The following is a 19625-nucleotide window of genomic DNA, read 5'->3' as shown; positions in this document are numbered from 1 at the left end:
TCCCAGAACAAAGGGATTACCTAGATTATTTGTGACCTTGAAGGTCCTTTTACACCTGGGCAAATGGCAGCATCCTCTCTTAAATGCCTGGATTTTCTTTAGAACTACTTAAAAAGACAAGGAAATTTGGGGGCTGAGGATTGCCGTCAGAAGCAGAAGAGAGATTTTAAACATACTGTGATTGTGCTAACTAAAACTTTTAAAAACTAGTCAAGCACAGCCAATTTCAAATGAGTTCTTTTATTTGCATAAAGCCACAAACAGAACAGCCTAGGACAGAGGACCAAGTTGTTTCTGGTTGATGTTTTCTTTCCCACGTTGGTGTCAGCAGACCACCACTCAGGCCTTACCCTCCTTTTGAGGGGACCCACCCGGACTGTCAAGGAACACCTACTTTCAAGACCTTCTAAAAAACTAGCGGCCAAAGAAAGTGTTTAAAAGTTCCTGGAAGGAAAAAAAAAAAAAAAAAGTTCCTGGGAGGAAGACTAGTTTCCCAGGTAAAGTCACGGGAGCAGAAGACATGTGGTGTTCAAGGTCTGGAAGGCATAGCGAAGGTGTCAGCTTTCCCAAAATTAATCGGTATATTTGAACACAATTCCAATCACAATCCAGCAGAGTAAGTGAAACAATTTTGAAAAGAACATAGTTTGAGGAATTACACTACCTGATTTTGAGACTCACTATAAAGCTTCAGTAATCAAGATGGTGCTGTGTTATGTAGACACAGATCAATGGGACAGGAGAGTCCGCAAAAAGGCCCATGTAAACATTACTACTTGATTTGTGACAAAGGTGTAAGCAATTCAATGGAAAGGGACAGCAGTCTTTTCAACAAACAGTAAAGAAACAGTTGGACATCCATAGGCAAAAAAAAAAAGAACTCCAACCTCACACCTTATACAAATACTAACTGATAATGGACCATAGATGAACATAGATTTAAACTTTAAAACTTTTAGAAGTAATCACATGAGACATGGCAAAGAATTCTTAGACATAACACCAAAAGCAAGATCCATAGAAGAAAATTTTGATAAGCTGAACTTCTCCAGAAAGACACTGTTAAGAGAATAAATAGACATGCTACAGATTGGGAGAAAATATTTGCAAATCCCCTATCTGACAAAGGACTTACATCAAATATATAAAGAGCTCTCCAAACTTGACAGAAAAACAAAACAAAACAAAAAAAAACCCAAATACTTGAACAGACACTTCATAGAGGGTATACGGATGGCAAATGAATACATAAAAAGATGTGTGACTATGAGCTATTAGATATCTGCAAATTAAAGCCGCTACCCACCTACCGGGATGACTAAAGTGAAAAATGCTGACACTCGAGTGCTGGCGAGGATGAGGATCAACGGGACAGCAGGAGGGGAGAGGGCACGGGCACCTGGGAAGTAGGTGGCAGTTCCTCACGAAGCATACCTCACACAACAACTCTACACCTTCCTCTAGAGGAATGGAAACTCATGTTCACACAAAAACCTGAACACGGGTATTTATAATGGCTTCATTTGTAACTGCCAAAAACTGGAGACAACCCAGATGTCCCTCCGTGGAACAGAATGGAAGCAGCAATAAAAAGCAACTACTGATTAGGTTATATGCTGTATGATTCCATTCTCTTGACATCTGCAAAATGACAAACCTGTACGAGATGGGGAGCATGGCCATAGTGGAGACACGACCAGCACAGCACGAGGGGACGTTCTGGGTCCTGACTGGGGCAGTGGTTACGCAGACCTACACCTGTGCTGAAACTCAGAGCCATTCACCCCAAAGGCAAAAACAAAAACAACAAAAGAAAAACAAAGGAAAAAAACACCTGGAGGGCAGGGAGAAGAATAAGAAATGATTTACTGACTCTTTAAATAAGCACTGCCTCGGGATATGGGTTCAGATCTTTAACCATCTGGGAAAAGAGAACTGAGAGAGCATAAAAGATACACAGGTCTGAGTCTTTCTGCCTCAGGACCTTTGTTCGGGTGGTCTTGTACACAAATGTGTGCATCACAGCTCCTGTTCTCTGAGGAGGGAGGGAGTCAAAAACGCCAAAAAGCCAGGAAAATGGGAGGTCAGACACACCCTTTGCTCCAGTAAACTCACATACATAAATAAGGTGTGCTACTCCATAAGCTACGTTTAAATTCAGACCAATTCCCAAAGAGTTCCAACTGTTCCACACAAGCTACTGGAAAACGGAGAAAATGGGGGGAAAGACACAAACAATAGACAAGTGGAATGCTGACCAGGATGGAGGAATAGAAAGCAAAACAATCAAAATCACAATTACCTCTGGTTTAAGCACGCTCTCCTTGAATTCTCACAAAATATCTGTTACTCATCTTAACAGGACCATCTTACATACCCCTGTAAGTGTGAGGGGGACCAGAGGACAATTTCCCATTGCAGGGGACCACCCAACACTGCCTGCTGCCCGTCCCCATGGCGTCAGCTGCTGCGGACAACTAGGCTGCCACTAGCTAATTATCATCCAACCATCTTCGTCCTCTGCCAGATAGTAGTAAGACTCTTACATACAGGACAAAAGTCACTGCTCTCTTTGTGCCAGTGAGCTTTCTGGAGTTATAACTACAACCCTGTACCTAGTTAGGTAGGCTGTTACACACATGAATGTGGTATTTTAAGGACTTTTTAATATAACTGTATAATGAAATACGCCAACATTTAAAAGATCTGTATAACTCTGTGAATCAGTATTTTCCAAATGACGAATATATGGTATTAGAAATGCTCCATTCAAAGTACAAGACAAACCAATAAATTTTAATGTAACAGAGCACGATAAGTTAATCATAGGGTTTCAAACTGCATGCTGTAATCAACCTTAAGAAGCTACCAAATTTCGATGTAGTATGAAAGAATTGCCACAGTTACCTGAAAAGGCTATATCTCTGCAAGACTGGGTTGTCTTTATATTTCCAGTAAAATTTACATTGCAACTGACAGCACCAGATATGAGAATCCAGCTGTCTTCTATCAAGCCAGATAATAAAGAAATCTGCAAAATATATGAACAATGCCATTCCTCATTAAATTTTTGTTTTAGAAAATATTTCCTATAAAAAGCATGTTAAATGTGGGAATTCCCTAGCGGTCCAGTGGTTAGGACTCAGTGTTTTCACTGCTGGGGACACGGGTTCAATCTCTGGTTGGGAAACTAAGACCCTGCAAGCTGCACAGCGTGGCCAAAAAAAACCCAAAAACAAGCAGTATGTTAAATATGTTACTATGTACTGGTTTATTATTTTTAAATGAATAACTAAGATTGTTTTAATTTCTAATTTGGCAAATAATGATAGCTATAACCCACCTACCCAGAAGCTCTTCAGGGTTCTCACCAATTTTAAAACTGTCCCAGGATCCTGACAACAAGAAGTGTTAAGAGGGACTTTCCTGGTGGCTCAATGGTTAAGAATCCTCCTGCCAATGCAGGGGACATGGGCTCGATCCCTGGTCCGGGAACATCCTGGTCCGGAAGATCCCACATGCCGCGGGGCAACTAAGCCCACGTGCCTCAAGAAAAGATCCTGTGTGCCGCAACTAAGACCTGATGCAGCCAAAAATAAACATTTTTTAGAAAAATAAATCAATAAATAAAAATAAAATTCATGTTGACTACTAACATTTTTCCACAAAGACTTATAGAAGGGCAGGTGCAAATCTAACCCTTTATAATGGTTACCAAAGTAGGTAAAATTAAGGTTATTTGGCATTGAACATGGTGGCATGTTCCAGTCCTATTGAAACTAAAATATAAAAATGCAATGCGTTCAATTATCTGGTAGAAACTGCTGTTCAAGGTGTAGAGAATAGAATGCCCCCCGGCCTCAAAGTCTAAAGGGGAGAAGAGCAAAGAAACACAGTTCATTACAATCCATGCACCTGGGCAGCAATCAGAGAGGGGCCTCTATTTTCATCTACCCAAAAGCCTTACCTCTGCCATTCTCACCTCAAACCCCCCAGAACTCAAATCCTAACCACCCCCTCCGGCCACTGCCAGTACCGCTCAGGAGCCTTCCTGCTCCCCTGCACCCAGACATAATTGCTCTCCCCCACTTCCAGAGCCCTCTCTCTGCACCTCTCGTGGCATTCATCACTTTCTATCCTGCATTAATTACGTGTTCACGTGACCCATCTATATCCTGCTGACTCTCCCTCAGCAAAGACACCTATCACCTCTTCATCTCTGTAAACCACGACACCTATCACCTCTTCATCTCTGTAAACCACCCCAGCCCAGTGCCTGAAGCAGTGATTTGAGGTGAAGGGTCAAGTATGCACTGTGCTGAGCCAGTTGGGGGAACCTTCTTCCCAGGTTTTCATAGAAGAAAATGCCTGGTTTTCTGTTATTCTAAACAATCCTCTCCAAGGCGGTCTTCTAGAAAGGCAAAGCTAAACCCAGTTCACAGGGCTGGGTCTGGAGCAGCAACTGGCCGCTAGAACTTTCTGTGATGATGGAGACGGTCTACAGCTGCGCTGCCCAATACGGAAGCCACGAGCCACAGGTGGCTATGGAGCCCCTGAAACAGCGCTAGTGAGACGTAGGACCTGAGGGTTTACTTAATTCTACTTAAATCACTTCAAGCCCCCAGAGACATGGTTTCTTGACCTGTGGAGTAGGGCGTAGAATAGTCGCTTTCTGCTCTAAAACAAAATTATGTGATCAAGAGCCCTCTGATAACTTACCCAAAATGAAACCAGTATTTTAAGAACAAAAGGCCTTAAAAAGTACAGGACTTTTAACTTCATCAAAATAGAAATTTCAAATAATAGCCTCTGATTCCCAAGGAAATACTGGCTATAACAGAAAACTTCCAGATTTGTAGTACTAATTTTCCCCCTTCCCCATAGCCCTCAAGGTAATTAATGACCAACTTGAGAATAATTCTGAAGACTTTTGACAGCTCCCACGGACCATGCCTGTAACATCACAATCCCCACGACCTGGGCATCCTGCAGGAGGCCACAACCATCACAGCCACCACCAGGACCGCCTGTCCTTACCGTGCATGGCAGTGTGTGAATCTGTGTGGCTGGCCGCCGCACATCTTGAAGCTGAACTAGTCACCTCTACGGATCATTTGCTTTCTGGGTCGTCCCCCCTACCAGGATGCCCAAGAGTTACCTCGTTTATTTGCATCTTCTCCAGACACCCCAAATCCACTGGCTTGAAGGTCTCAATTTCGCCAACTCAGCAATGAATGCATTAGCAGTTTGTTAAAGTTGTGTGTATGTATCTATCTCATGTTTTAAAACTCACTGTCAGGGAAAGAGGCCCAGAAGGAAGATATTCTGCATGTGCCACAGAAACACCACCACGCAACTAGCTGGAAGGCAGTGAAGCGAGGAGACTGGCTGGCCTCTTAGGACCTCATTTCTTTCAACCCCTGCCCAGCGGAGGAATCCCAGGCTCTGGCACCTCCGACCCTGTTTTCCTTCCACCTTGTGAAAGCTGCTGTCTTAAGAAAGAAACGGATGATCCAGGTGACAGAGAGGAGGGGAGGGCAGCTGGTCAGGACGTCACGATACAGCAGGGGCACAGCCAGGTTGGTGCCATCCGTGTGGCCTGCAGGAGCCTCGCTTTGCTCGTGTGCAGATGCAGGGTCGTGGGGGTGAGGTGACAGGAGGACCTGAGTGGACAAGGTGCCTTGAGGTCTGACCCTGCAGCTCCACAGCACTTGGGCCTCTGAAATGCAGTACGCTTTCGCCCTGAGCCCTGGCAGATGAGGCTCGAGCCTTCTCAAGTTTAAATCTCTCCATATGCCCAGAGCCCTGAATGGTTTGCTTTAGAGATGATTCATTTCAGCTTAGGATCGCATTACTGAATACCTGATTCTCAAAGAAGGGAGGCATCTACCTTTAAAAACACATGTATGTTGCTTCTGCCACCATATTGCACTTGCTGAAGGATAAGGTGGCCCCGGCTGGTTTCGGCAGTGAGCTACTTTCTATATTCAAAGCATGTGGTGAACACCACACAAAAATCTTCAGACTGCGGAGCCCAACTGCAGCTGTGCCACTTTGGGTGGTGAGATAGGAAAACGCGGGAGAAGGCAGCGGCTTAAATTAAAAAGCAATAGCAACGTCTTCACGACAAATAGCGTCTACTGACTATGATGAACGCAAATTTCTGTGAAGCCACATGGCTTGGGTTCAAATCCCACTGCTGCCACCAACCCTGGGTAGGTTATTTAACTTGCTCAGCGCCTTGTTTCCCTCAGCTGTAAACTGGGGACGCTGCTGCATCTACTTCAGAGTTGTGGTAGGAGCCAATGCGTTGATACAGACACAGCCCTCACGTCCAGGGGCCTGGCCCAGGGAGGCGTAGCTGACAAGCTCTCCCAGCCTCTACGCAGCTCTCTAAGGTTCAAGGCCAGTTTACTGGACACCCACCTACTGCTTCTTACCCACCTTCTTGGATCCTTATTAGTTTTGTTGGCTGCTGAACAAATTACCACAAACTTACTGGCTTAAACACCACACACTTATTCTTTTATAGTTTTGGAGGGCACAAGTCCAAAATGGGCCTCACTGGGCTAAAATCAATGTGTCAGCAGGGCTGGCTCCTTTTGGAGGTTCGAGGGGAGAATCTGTTTCCTGGCCTTTTCCAGCTTCATCTTCAATGCCAGCAATGGCCTTCTCACATCACGCCACTCCAACCTCCCTCTTTCACGGGTTAAGGACCCTGTGATTACACTGGGTCCACCTGGATAACACTGCATAATCTCCCCGTCTAGGGATCCTGAACTTAATCACACCTGCCAAGTCCCCTGCCAGGTAAGTAACATAGTCACGGCTTCCAAGGGATTAGGACAGACATCTCTGTGGACCATTACTCTGGGGACCACAGATCCTCTCGCTCTAGATCCCAAGCCCATGATGCTGTTCTACACCTCCTGCCTCTGAGCACATCACCCCTCCCTCTCTTCAAACTTAGCTGTGTCCCCTCCTCTGTGAAGCCTCCGATGACCCACCCTTTTCCCACTGTAGGTCAGTACCCCCGCCCCATCACAGCCCTCCCTGGCACATGTTTACCAAGAGCCTTCACTCAAGTGCTGGGGGCAGCCAGCCCTGTACCTGCCAGTCAGGAGGGTTTGCATAAATTTCTATCTCGTGAGCAGAAGCCCTGCACCAGGCTCTGCGAGTGCACAGCAAGTACAGCTCTGCTGCCACGAGGGTACAGTGGAGTCAGAAGCAAGCCATGAGGCCTGGTGCTCGGGGATATCCAGACGAGAAAGCAGGGGGCGGGGGTGGCAAAGCCCAAGGTGCCTGCGCAGAGCCTGCGAGCAGGTGCCCTCCGCGGACCTCACCGAAACAGAGCAAGCGGGGAAACTCTGCAGCAACCTGACGTCCTGCAACATCCTAGCCTGGGCCAGTGGGTGCGCTGTCAAACTGGAGTGTGGTGTCACGTGTCCCACGGGACCCCATTACAGTTTGTAAGAGTTTAGGGTTAGCTGGTTAACTGCAACCCAAGTCAATAGGACCCAGAACCCATTTCTTTCAACGAAACATAATTTAGATGTTGGTTTATAGGACAGAGTTGGAGCTGTTTATGGATACATTTTGGAGAACTGCTGGAAGACGGCTCCCAATCTCAGGGGTGTACCTCCGCAGCACTGGACTCACTTGCTTATTAGTAAAATGAACATCGAAATGACTTGAATCGACATTCTCTATGAGGAGCAGGGACGCCATCCATCCAAGCAGGAAGCGAGATTATTTACTTTAAAAACTAGTGTGCAAATAAGCTTTTAATACGGGCAATTGCTATTTCACACAAAACTGTTCAGTGATAATACGGGGAATTGCTATTTCACACAAAACTGTTCAGTGATGATACGGGGAATTGCTATTTCACACAAAACTGTTCAGTTACCATGGTGGAATGACAAAGTTACAAGTGCAATAGCATGTTCCCTTATATTAATGGCCTATACACGCTTGCAATGAACACGTACAGTTTCTGCAAATCCTCCCTGCGTGTTTGTTCTAAGCAGTAACTGTTGAAATGTGACTTTAATAACAACCTGGGGCTTGCATTGTGTATGTGTATTTTATTTCATTTCTTAAACAATTTGTTTACACTGCGTGTCTACAAAATACAGAAAGAAACTGTCCACAACAGACTGGAAATTATTAAAAAAAAAAAAAAAAAAACTGGTTCTTCACCACAAATAACCAAAGAAAGCCTGCTCTGTAGCGTTTGCCCAGGAACTATTTATTCACTCATTTTAATTTAGCTTTTCCAGGACACACTGTATCTTTCCAACATCCAATGTGACACTAATGCTACCAGAAACACCCTCTAGCTAAGGATCCAGCCAGACTGTCTCAGTGAACTCTGGCCACTAACACTGTCTGCCCTGCCGGACGTGTGCTGTACCTGCTTGTCCAATGTGGTGGCCACTGGCCACGGGTGGCGACTCAATACTTGAAACGTGGCCAGTCAGTTGAGGAATGTGATTGCCACCATGTGGCCGGTGGCTACCTTGCTGCACACTGCGGGGTAAACCCTCAGCATCCTCCTACCCACATGTCTTCTCCTCTGCCCCCGTAAGAAAATGAGTTGGCATTCTCAAGCAATCCAGGTCTCAGTAGGAAAACAGACTCAGTTTGTTCTCATGGGTAGCAGCAGGAGACCTGGAGTGCTTTAGAGGAGGGAGGAGTCCTCTGGCTAGCACAGGCAGGATATCACACAGGTCAGAAGCCGCCCCTTGGCCACCACTGGGAGCGGGGTTAGGGTTAGAGCTCAGCAACCTCACTCCACCAGCTACTTCTGTGGACTTTGTGCAGGTCAGGCATTCCAGCCCCGATCTGTTCTCCCTCTTGTCCTTACAAGCTAAAGACAGAAGAGGAAAAGGCTGAGACTCTTGGGGGAGTATTCTTCCGTGCCCATCTATGATGGTTATAAAACAGCAATAGGGATTGAGGAATGTTTTTAACCAATTCACACACACTTTGTTTGACTGAATAATTTCTCCTCCTAGCTGACATAAACTACCAACTCTAAGAATCAAGCACTTCAAGATTACCTACCCATCAACTATACTTCAAAAAGAAAGAAAAAAAAAATGACCTGCCCTACATTATTTACGAGGAGGAGCTGGACTCTCTAACCACGCGAACAGGCTAAGGAGCATTACATGTCCTCACTTGAAAACAGCAATAGCACAGGGTCAATTCAGGGCCTTGAAATGTAATTTATTCCCCAAAGTAATATTGATGAAATGCACTTGCAACTCCAGGTGAGTAAGTTTAGTTTTCTCAGCCTATATCCTAGAGAAAAGCCCCCTCAACTCTTTCTGAAAGTACCATGGCGGGGGGGGGGGGGGGCGGGCAGGAGGGAGCCAAGAAGTCAGATCACTACCCAGACACTGGTGGCCACACCCTGGGTGTGATCACACTCTGCATTACAGGTCACCCCAACGATCTCATACAGCCCCTTTCCAAAGCAGAGGCCAGCTCAACAACTTATTGCAAGAGCCAGACCTTCCTCTGGTCAATATTCTGGGGGCTGGTACCTCGTACAGGACACTGTCCTCCCAGTATCAGGATGTCAGGGAAACCAATTAGTCACTAGCATGGAATCAGAACCCAGGGAGGGCCTGGGTTTCGAATATTCTATGCCAGGCAGGAAAATCACGTGGAACTGTTGTGGTCACAGAAGGGAACCTCCTTCTCTTTATCTTGCAGATTCTCAAATAACCCAGAAAGAAGGGAGGACCACCACCTTGAGACTCTGATACAGCAGTCACTCACATTTGTTAAGATAAACCCCAGGTCGATCAGATGACTTGGGCTCCTTGGAAGGACACCTGGGCATCTCTGAGAATATTAACAGCTGTGCCCGCACAACAGTGGTCCCAGCCGAGCTGGTGACAAGGCAGCACGTGCTCAGCCCAGCGAGGGCCCAGCCGCACAGTCAACGAGCCCTCCCGTCTCGTCACCCCCTGGAGTGCTCTGCGCTCTGCTCTGCCCAACACCGAAGAAGACAGTGACGCTACTCCCCAAGGCGTGCCCCCCGGAGGCCCCCCCCCCCACCTCCCTGGCTCTTGCTAGCCCACACTAGTGTCATCATTAAGTTCTGGAAGCATTCACTCTAGTCCAGGTCGGTGTATTTCCCTACACAACAAACTTTCTAATTACCTCCATGTCCAACTTCCAAGTTTAAATCACCAACGCTCAGAAGAAGGCCTGCTTCTATTCAAGAGAATTTCAACACATCTGACTTCTCATTAGCCGAGCCATGTGTTAAGTTACTACCAAAGTGGCATAACTTGACTTTCTTGCCTATGCAAGACACTTAAAAATCCTGCTTCCTCCAACTTGCCTAAGTCCAAATTAGTTCAGAACAAGAAGTTTCTGAAGCAGGTGACATTTTAACATTTAACCGTCACAGTACATGTCAAGAAATACCTGGTTACAACTCGGTCCCCAGAGTAAAATTCCTTTGCCTTCGAAATCAAGCAGAAGTACCCAGGCTACATACATACTACTCATGCAAAAAACCAGAAACAATAACAAATTTTAAAATACTCAATAGAAAACTTCAGTAAGGTCCATCAATACCCTTGTCTGGAAAAGGAGCTTTTCCTTGCAAAAGGATCAAAAATGCCACTTGAAGCAACTTACGTTAAAGGCAATAAAACTGAATTAGCAGCTATCAAAGCAATACTGGTTTATGGCTTTGGCATTCTCTTTCACACACCACCCTGCCAGCCAGCCATCTCCTGCACTACTGTTTTGCCTTAAAATTGCTGTTTCCTGAATGAGTGTCTCCCACAAACACATTTAACAAAGAAGGAACATAAGGTGGGTATCTTCAGCACAAACAGTCCAGCGGTGAGGAAGATGAGTACACAAGAGCAACCCCACAAGTAGCTCATGGGGCAAGACATGGCTCTTATGCAAGGCAAGTGGCTAAGACCACCAGAAAAGTTTAGGGAAAAGGTGGCATCTGAATCACTTTCCTGGGGTCTCTTGTCCTGTCTGCATCCAAGGAGAAGCAGACACTACCTGTGCAAGTACAGGGCCCAAAAGCCAGAGTTGCACCCCATGCAGTGCAAGTGTGTGTGCACCCAGAGCCTGAAGCACAAAGCAGGCTGACTGAGGATCCTGATGGCAGAGGCCGGGCTGTGCGACTACCCGTCTACCTGCATGAGGAAGGCAGCACACCTGAGTCCTTCTAATAAGCAGGGCAGTGAAAAGACAGCTGTGTGGGGTCCAGGAAGAGTGGAAGCAGAGACCAGTAAGAAGGCTATTGCAAAGTTCCAGCATGAGGCCACAGGGGCCGCCTCGTTTAGGGTGGTGGATGGAAAACCAAAAGGGCTTTTGGTAACAGGATGTGGGATTTAGAGACAACAATTCAGGGCCGACTCCCTAAGTCTGGAGGTTCGTGTGACCTGGCTTCCCTGCTCCAACCTGATTGGCAACCTCATCAAATCCATTACTAGATGCTCTAAGCCTAGTGCAAGAGCAAGAATACTCTTATCATGAAGGCCGCTGAGCGGACCAGGCTTCGGCAGCAGTGTCACAACGCACCAAATCCACTAGCCACTCCTCTATCATCCACTACATTTTTCTTAAAATATTACACCATTAACCTTATATATCTATATGGGCACATCAAGCCTAGGATTTCATAAACAATGCTGCTTAGACTGAGGCTGGTCAGTTTTCTTCCTAATCCATGTCAGGATATAATTACCATAGAACCACGAAAGTCAACTTGCCCCACCTGTGTGCACCATGCTTGATTAACCTGTGCCCATCCCTGCCTCAGGTGCAACCCTTTTACCATCACAACACCATGAGTGAACACTGATGTTCCTATCTCTGTGCCCTGCACTTCACACATGCTTTGTGCTTCCACCCTCACAACAACCTTGCAGGATACGACAGACCTCCTTTTCAAGGATGCAGAAACTGAGGCACTGAGAGCTTAAGCAACGTGCATGAGGTCACACAACAATTAAACGGCTAAGTCCATGTTCAGACTCAGGCCTGGCGCTAAGCCTGTACTCTCTCACCACACTGCCCCACCATGAGTTAACTCAGTGGCTTCTTTCCTCCTTTCCACAAAACTGATCCCCCCCCAACACCCCAAAAAAAACCAAGATGAAGGTATACACTTTTTTGCAATATGTGCTGTTAACAATCTTTTGTTTACAGATAATCAAAATCAGCAGCCTGGAAGAATCAGGAGGGTGGATGCCTTTGGAAAGTAACTTCCAGTCCCATCAAAACCTGACAGGCTCACATCAGTCAGATGTTTCTAGGTTTGGCTTAATTTCTTCTATGTGTCTCTATCTTTTCTGGGTTCTCCAAGTTGATGCTCACTTTGTAGAGTTCTTTTACCAACCAAAGCTAATGTGAGAGGAAAATCAATATTCTCATATTATTTAATTTTTGTCTTGTTACGGCGCGATTTGAAAAGCAAACATGTTTTAGATATAATAAAATGCCCAAGTGTAGTTTATTTGGGTACACGTGTACAAGAGAACTCACTTTCCACTCCCAAACCTGCTTTAGCAGAAAAGTAACTTGAAACTCCATCTACCCACACAAGTTGGAAAGAAAAAGAAATCCACCACTGCTGCCCCCCAAACAAAAACCACAGAAGTCAGTGATCAATTCTTTTCAGAAACTGCAGACGACTCACTGATTTGCTCCCAGCTTGGTGTCCTGAGAGCAGTGGTCTGAGTGTTGTACGAAAGTCAACCAAAATTGTCTGTGCCCATGAGTGTCAAAGATTACACTCTGAAACATAGACTGCTCACACGGGCAGCAGAGCCACACCAGGGCACAAACATCAAGGTACTGACATTTGTGCCAGCCCGCCTATGCAGAAGCCAGGCCTTGAGAAAACTTCCTGGTGATTCGGAGGGGGCGTAACAGACCAGATTATCACCTCTCAAGCACCCGAGAGGGCAGAGGCCACCGCAGGTCCCTCCTGCAGCCCCTCGGCCTGCACTGCCTCTGAGTTAGAGAGTGAATAAACTGTGGAGCACATTCATTCCTGGCCAGGCCGACAAAGGCCACCACCTCCATGGTGCTATTTGCCTCCCAACCTGAAAACCTGCAGGGGCCTCACAGGAAGGAAACATGTGGTCTCAACCCCACTGAACTGCCACCATACCCCACGCCCCCCCCATCTTTTCCCTCTCTGCCCTTCACCCTTCATAACTTTCCTAACGGCTCAAAACAAGACATTTTTAAAATAACTAATCCTGAGCACTGTTATTCTCCAGCAGATGTGCAAGGGCTGCGCAGGGATCAGTCAAAAGCAAATGTGACCCCTATAAAGCAGAGCAGGAGCGCAAACTAACACCGGACCTGCTGGTAGGAAAAAACCGCCAACCAAACCAGTCTCCCCGGCTCCTTCGAAACTGCCCTGCCCAGGAGGGGCGAGCAAATGCTCCTCATCCACAAAGCTTCCCTTCCTCGAGCTCATCAGAGGGAGCCCTGACAGCTTCCAGCTGCTGAGTGAGTCTACAGGAACCAAGGCGAAAACCAAGCAGGTGCGAGTCTCTCACGGAGCCTGGCAGACGAAGCCAAGCAGAGCTGATGGTCACTAAATCCCACCCTTCTCGCTTTTTAATAGGAAGGATTTTCACACTTTCTGGTCCTAAACTACAAGGTATAAACCTAACGCCACATTTTAGGAGTGGGAAGGCTAAGAAAGGCTGAAAGAGACTGCCTAAGACATAGGCAGCTTTTTAAACTGCACACCTGCGGCTGTTCACAGGGTGCTGACGACCATAACCCCTATAAAGACAAGGTACCCTCTGGATAATGAATCGGAGGCCCACTCAAAAGAAGACTGAAGTTTACGGAATCAGCAATAATAAACTACAACCTTTGCCATCCAGTTTGAGACACCAGTAAATTTGCAGATTAATGATTTTACGGGAGACTTTTCCAATGAAAACTTGGATATGAGAACAAAACTCCTTGAGAAAAAAAAAACGTAGTCTTGAAAGCATGCATGACTTCTGAAAACTCTTCCTCCACTCAACACTCTCTAGTCTTATAGAAAAGCCCTTGAAACTTGTGGACATGACTATTTCCCCAGAGACCCAGTTCTGTACCAGAAATACACTATGCAGTGGGGTCCATGCTGATCAGCTCTCACCTGTGTTCAAAACGCTTAAAAAGTGCTAAGACAACATAAGTGGGACACGGATATGCTAGCACTAGTGGATTTTTGTCTTGACTGGGGGATAACTTGAAAAGGAAACTGAAAAGCAATCCCTTTTTACAAGGCATTAAAAGGAATATACATAATTCTCTCCGCAATGTATTCCTTCAGCTAATTGTTTAATGACACGTGACAAAAACTCTACCAAGTTATTGCCTTTCTGGGGCCAAGTGGGGCCTGGTCCTTGGCATGGACTGGGTTCTCCTGTCCCCCATTACTGGCCACTGAAGTACCAGCGGGAAGTGCTTTCCGCAGGCATCTCCACCACTTCACCTTTTGCCATCTTGCAGGCCATTTTCTTCAGAGCACATCCAACTGTGGTTACTCACAGGGGAGTACCAGTCATGGTAAGAGCTCCCACCAACCAGGGGGCAGCACCCCACACGTGCAGCCACCCCACAGGACAAATGCTGCTTCACCTGAGCTTCCTTAGCACCCCCATTCACTTCCACACCCCAAGATCTCTGGCTAAAAGCAAAACAAGAACAGAACATTCAATGCCCCGTTCATTCAGGGGCACTCTTTTGACTCCTGCCTGTCCGTCCCCCTCGAAATAGGTAAGGACTCTCTTTTAAGACTCCTTAGACTTTGCCCGTTTCAGTACTTGGGGCCACGAGAAATAAAAGATGCCTTCCAACCACCAAGTCCGCTTGAGGTACGTAAGCCCAAGACCCTTCCGCGTCCAGCGCCTCTGCAGCAAACCTCTATTACCATGCCCTTGTATCTCAAAGCAGGATACCCTGGAAAACTGCTGGCACATGGGCAGAAAATTAAGTTATCTCTGGAATCAGGGTGGATTTAGAGATAAGGTAGTCGTGGGGGTGGGGTGAGGGCGGCGGCGGCTTTCACGTAGTTTCAAACACACACCTGGCCGGAGGCTGACTGCACCGTACACAGCCAAACTCCCCGAAATACAGCTAACTCAGAAACGAAGAGCGCCTGACTCCGAACTCTGGGCCCGTCCAAAGGCTGAGAACATCTGCGCCCCTTGCAGGTGTTTCCAAATGAAGCCCGACGCCAGCAAGTGCTGTTATGGAGCGATCTGGGGGTCCGCTTCGAAGCCCCAATGGGTTCTGCCGGGGAGCGTGCGGGAGCAGGTGCGGGCGAGCCCCGAGCCCAAGGAGGTCTCCGGTTCCCCGACATTACCGGCTAGAGCCAGGCCCCCGCGACGCCCCAACGGGGAGACGGTCCCCGGAGCCCGGCTCCCCAACCGGGCGCGCAGCGGCCGCCAGCAGTCCGCAAACGCCCGCGTCCCTCCGCGGCCGGAGCGCTCTAATTTACAACTCCAGGCTCCGGGCGCTTTGTGCCGGCGAGGCCGCCCGGGTCCCGCGGGCCGGACAATGCGCCGGGCGAGGGGCCACCGGCCGCCCCCCGCCCGCGGGCCCGGCATGACTGTGCAGCCTCGCCCGGCCCGGGCCGGCCGGATCGAGCCGGCCAGGCCGAGGCCCGCGGCCGCCCGGGGCCTCCCGGGGCCTGGTTAAAGATGGCGAGCCCCTCGCGTGGCTCCCGCGGCTCCCCCCGGCCACAATGGAAGGCGCCCCCCGGCCCCGCCGCGGCCGCCCCCGGGCCTCACCTTCCATCTCCATGTCCTCGGGCTCGCTCAGCTGCTGCTCGCCCGCTTTCTGCTGCTGCTGCTGCTGCTGCTGGTGGTTCATGTCGGCCGCGGCCTGGGCCTCGCCTGCGGCCGGGGGCCGGGGCTGCGGGCCCGGCGGGCGGGCGGCGGCGGCGAGCCGGGGCGGCGGCGGCGGCGGCGGCGGCGGGGCGGCCTCCTCCTCCTCCACCCGCGCGTCGTCGGCGGCGGCGGCCCCGGGGCGGCCCGCGGCGGGCGGCGGCGGCAGGGAGACGCGCACGTACTTGCTCGCGATTCGCCCAATCTCGGCGCCGAGGCGGGCGGGCGGCCGGCGGGCCGGGCCGGGCGGCCTCGTCGCTTGCTGCGGCCGCCGCCGCCGCCGCCGCCGCCGCGGGGCCCGCCTCCCGCCGCCGGGGCCGGGGCTGCGGGGCCGCGGGCCGGCCGGGGGCGGAGGGCGGCCGGGCGGGGGCCGCGGAGTCAGCCCCGCCTCGGGCCGGGCGCGGCGGGCGGGAGGCCTGGCCGGCCGCGGCGGGCCTGCGGGGCCTGGGGCTGACGGGAGCGGTGGCGGCGCGGGCGGGCGACGGGCCGGCCGCGCTCCAGGCGCTACGGCCTCCGCCTCCTCGGCGTCGTCGTCGGGGCTCCGGCAGCGGACGCGGCGCCCGGCGGCTCGGCTCGGCTCGCTCTCAAAATGGCGGCGGCGTGAAATGTCACATCCGCATGGGGGGCCCGAGAGCGAGCGAGCTAGCGAGGAGAGCGGGCGGGCGGCGCAGGGAGCGGGCGGGCAGGCGCCGAGCCGGAGGGCGGAGCGGGAGCGGGGGGGCGGAGCGGGGAGGCGGAGCAGGGAGCGCCCCGCCCGCCGCCGCCGCCGCCGCCGCCGCCGTCGCCTCCTGGGTCCGCCCGCCCGCCCGCCTGCGGCCCGCAGCGCCGCGCCCCCAGTGCCCCTCGCCCGGCCCGCCTCGGCCTCTCGCCGGGTGCCCGCCCGGAGCCTCGCGGCCGGGCCCGGGGGCGCTCCGATGTGGGCGACTGGGTGCCCCAGCCCTAGGGGGCGAGTGGCCCGGCAAATGCCCCATCCCGGGCATTTGGTCACCCAGAAAGCCCCTGAGGCCGTCGTGGGTAGGGGCAGAAACCCTGCCCGCAGACGGGTGATCTCGGGCCGGTAGCTGATATCGCCCGTGGACTCCGGAGAAGAGGGCCCGGATCGGAGCGAGCGGCCACCGCGGATCAGCACTTGCTGGCACTGTTATTTACCCCCTTTAATAGATCTGTACTTTATTCACCCGGTACCTCGCGTACGAGAACTTCTTTTCTCCCTATAGCCCAAACCAGAAACCAGGTTTTGGTCCCTCAAAACCAACCCAAATAGCTCTTCCTTTGGCATTAATTTATCCCCTTCATATCAGCCCAGTCTGGGTAAGATCCTTCACCCAGGGCCTCCCTCATTCCCGATCCTTGAGAGACCGGTGATTGGGGTCTCAACTTTTTGATGAGAACCAAGGCAATGCGGATAAAAAAGAGAATGGAAGAAAAGGATACACATCTCTACATATGTGCACCTCTAAGTGACCGTCTCAAGGGAGAATATAATTTTGCCCCCAAATGACCAAGAAATTGTGATTCCTGTCCCACTTTCTATCTCCCTATCTCCTGTCCCTGCATTTTTCTCCAGTTTTCTCCACTTTATTCGCTGTCCGTCTCCCCGCCCAGAAAAGAATGTTTTGTGGACTGTGGTATCCCAAATGCCTGGGACATAGCAAGTAATCAATACATATTTGTTGAATGAATGTATGATTCAAATGTGACTAGATTCCGCTCCTTTCCGCCCCCCCCCCCAGCATTTCATACACTTAAATATTTCCCACCAGTGAATTTCTTGCTGGACCAAAGCAGTGAGCAGACAAGAGGGAAGGAGCTACTTCACCAGGAATCAATCCCAGCCCCTGGGTCACCCCCAGATTCTGAAGAGGTGTTGTTATTCACACAGATTCTCACAAATGCTAATGAACAGTTCTCAGATGCAAAGGAATCCTTCTCTCCAGCTCTCTAGAGACTTGGGGGAGGGCAGAAAGGACTGCTCTGGCAGAGGAAGGGGTGGCAGGGAGTGATAAAGGTGTCTATCGGGTTCCACACTGGCCAACCTTATCTTCATCACTGGGTTCAAAACCAAGCAGGGAATTAAAAAGAATAAGAGTAAAAAGAATACCTCGTACGATGGATAAATTAAATGTTGTACACCCAATACAATAAAATACTGTTTGGCAATGAAGAATGGATGAGGCTTGAAAACACCGTGCTGAGTGAAAGAAGCCAGACAGAAAAGATCTTATAGTGTATGATTCCAATTACATGAAATGTCCAGAGCAGGAAACTCAACCTATAGAGATGTGAGATAGATTAAGGACTGGACAGTTAAGGGTTTGGGAGTGACTGCTAGCAAGTACAGGATTTCTTTTGGGGGTGATGAAAATATCCTAAATCTGATTCTGGTGATGGTTGCACAACTCTGCGAATATACTAAAAACTATTGAACTGTGCACTTTAAATGGGTAAATTATGTGGTATGTGTCAGATCTCAATACAATTAATTTGTTTTGCTTTTTTATAAATTATTAATTTATTTATTTTTGGCTGCATTGGGTCTTCATTGTTGCGCGCGGGCTTTCTCTAGTTGCGGCCAGTGGGGGCTACTCTTCATTGCGGTGCGCAGGGTTCTCATTGCAGTGGCTTCTCTTGTTGCAGAGCACGGGCTCTAGGTGCGCGGGCTTCAGTACTTGTGGCACGCGGGCTCAGCAGTTGTGGCGTGCAGGCCCTAGAGCGCAGGTTCAGTGGTAGTGGTGCACAGGCTTAGTTGCTCCGCAGCATGTGGGATTTTCCCGGACCAGGGCTCGAACCCGTGTCCCCTGCATTGGCAGGTGGATTCTTAACCACTGCGCCACCAGGGAAGTCCCCAACTAATTCTTTTTAAAAGATGAGAATGAGTGAGGAAGACCAGAGTGGAAGCTGTTCATAGTCTAGATGAGAGTTGGAGATGGACTGGGGGTGGGGTTGGGGGTGGAGATGGAGGAAACGGGTTAGTATGTAGGCAGGTCAAATTGCTGAGAGCCTGGAAGTGAGTGGGAGGGAAGAGAGAAGAATCAAGCATCGCGCTCAGATTTCTGGCTTGAGCAACTGGGTGAATGACGGTGCCAGTTACCAACATGGGGGAGAGTCTGGGGGAGGCACAGGTTTGGAAGTAAAATTAAGAGTAAGTTTCTTTTGGCTTCATTTTGGGGAGTTCGGGGGGTTTGTTGTTTTTATTTGTATTTTTGCTTTTTTTGAACTGTATTACATTTGAGATGCCTGTTAGACATTATCCATACGGCGGTGGTAAGGAGTTAGTTCAACAGGAGTCTGGCCTAGAGGTAAAGATGTGTGGAGATGGTATGAGAGCCTGGAGGCCACCTAGGGAGGTGGGGCTAGAGCAGATTTGGGCCATAGTCAGAGGCTGATACAAAGAGGGACCAGCAAAGCAGACTGTCTCAAGTATAGGCCCCTCACCCATCCACCCAGTCACTCTATCCTGGGACCTGGTTTACTTTTTCATAGTACTTACCAGAATTTTCTTTCTCTCTCTCTCTCTCTCTCTCTCTCTCTCTCTCTCTGTGCAGCTTGTGGGATCTCAATTCCTGGACTAGAGATCAAACCTCGGCCCTCGGCAGTGAAAGTCCCGAGTCCTAACCACTGGACCACATTTTGAATAATTTTTGAATAACTGTTTACATAGCATAGTATGCAGAGTTCTACAAGGGACCTTCAACCTAGATGCTACTCCTACGATTACGTTCT

At 49.5% G+C, this 19625-nt stretch overlaps 1 protein-coding gene across 1 annotated transcript in view; it reads right to left on the bottom strand.

Annotated features, from left to right (window-relative positions):
* Window positions 1-15988, bottom strand: part of USP7 (ubiquitin specific peptidase 7) — a 55682-nt gene extending 39694 nt beyond the window's left edge. The window contains exon 1 of the mRNA XM_057528997.1: window positions 15807-15988. Coding sequence (XP_057384980.1) covers window positions 15807-15888 — 82 coding nt within the window. The 5' untranslated portion in view covers window positions 15889-15988. The remainder of the gene's footprint in view (window positions 1-15806) is intronic.
* Window positions 15989-19625: the final 3637 nt, after the last annotated feature.

The sequence above is a fragment of the Balaenoptera acutorostrata genome, chromosome 15 (genome assembly GCF_949987535.1).
Source record: "Balaenoptera acutorostrata chromosome 15, mBalAcu1.1, whole genome shotgun sequence".
In the NCBI taxonomy this organism is placed as follows: Eukaryota; Metazoa; Chordata; class Mammalia; order Artiodactyla; family Balaenopteridae; genus Balaenoptera; species Balaenoptera acutorostrata.
Note: the sequence above shows the minus strand (reverse complement) of the source record. Positions and strands in the feature narration are given on the sequence as shown.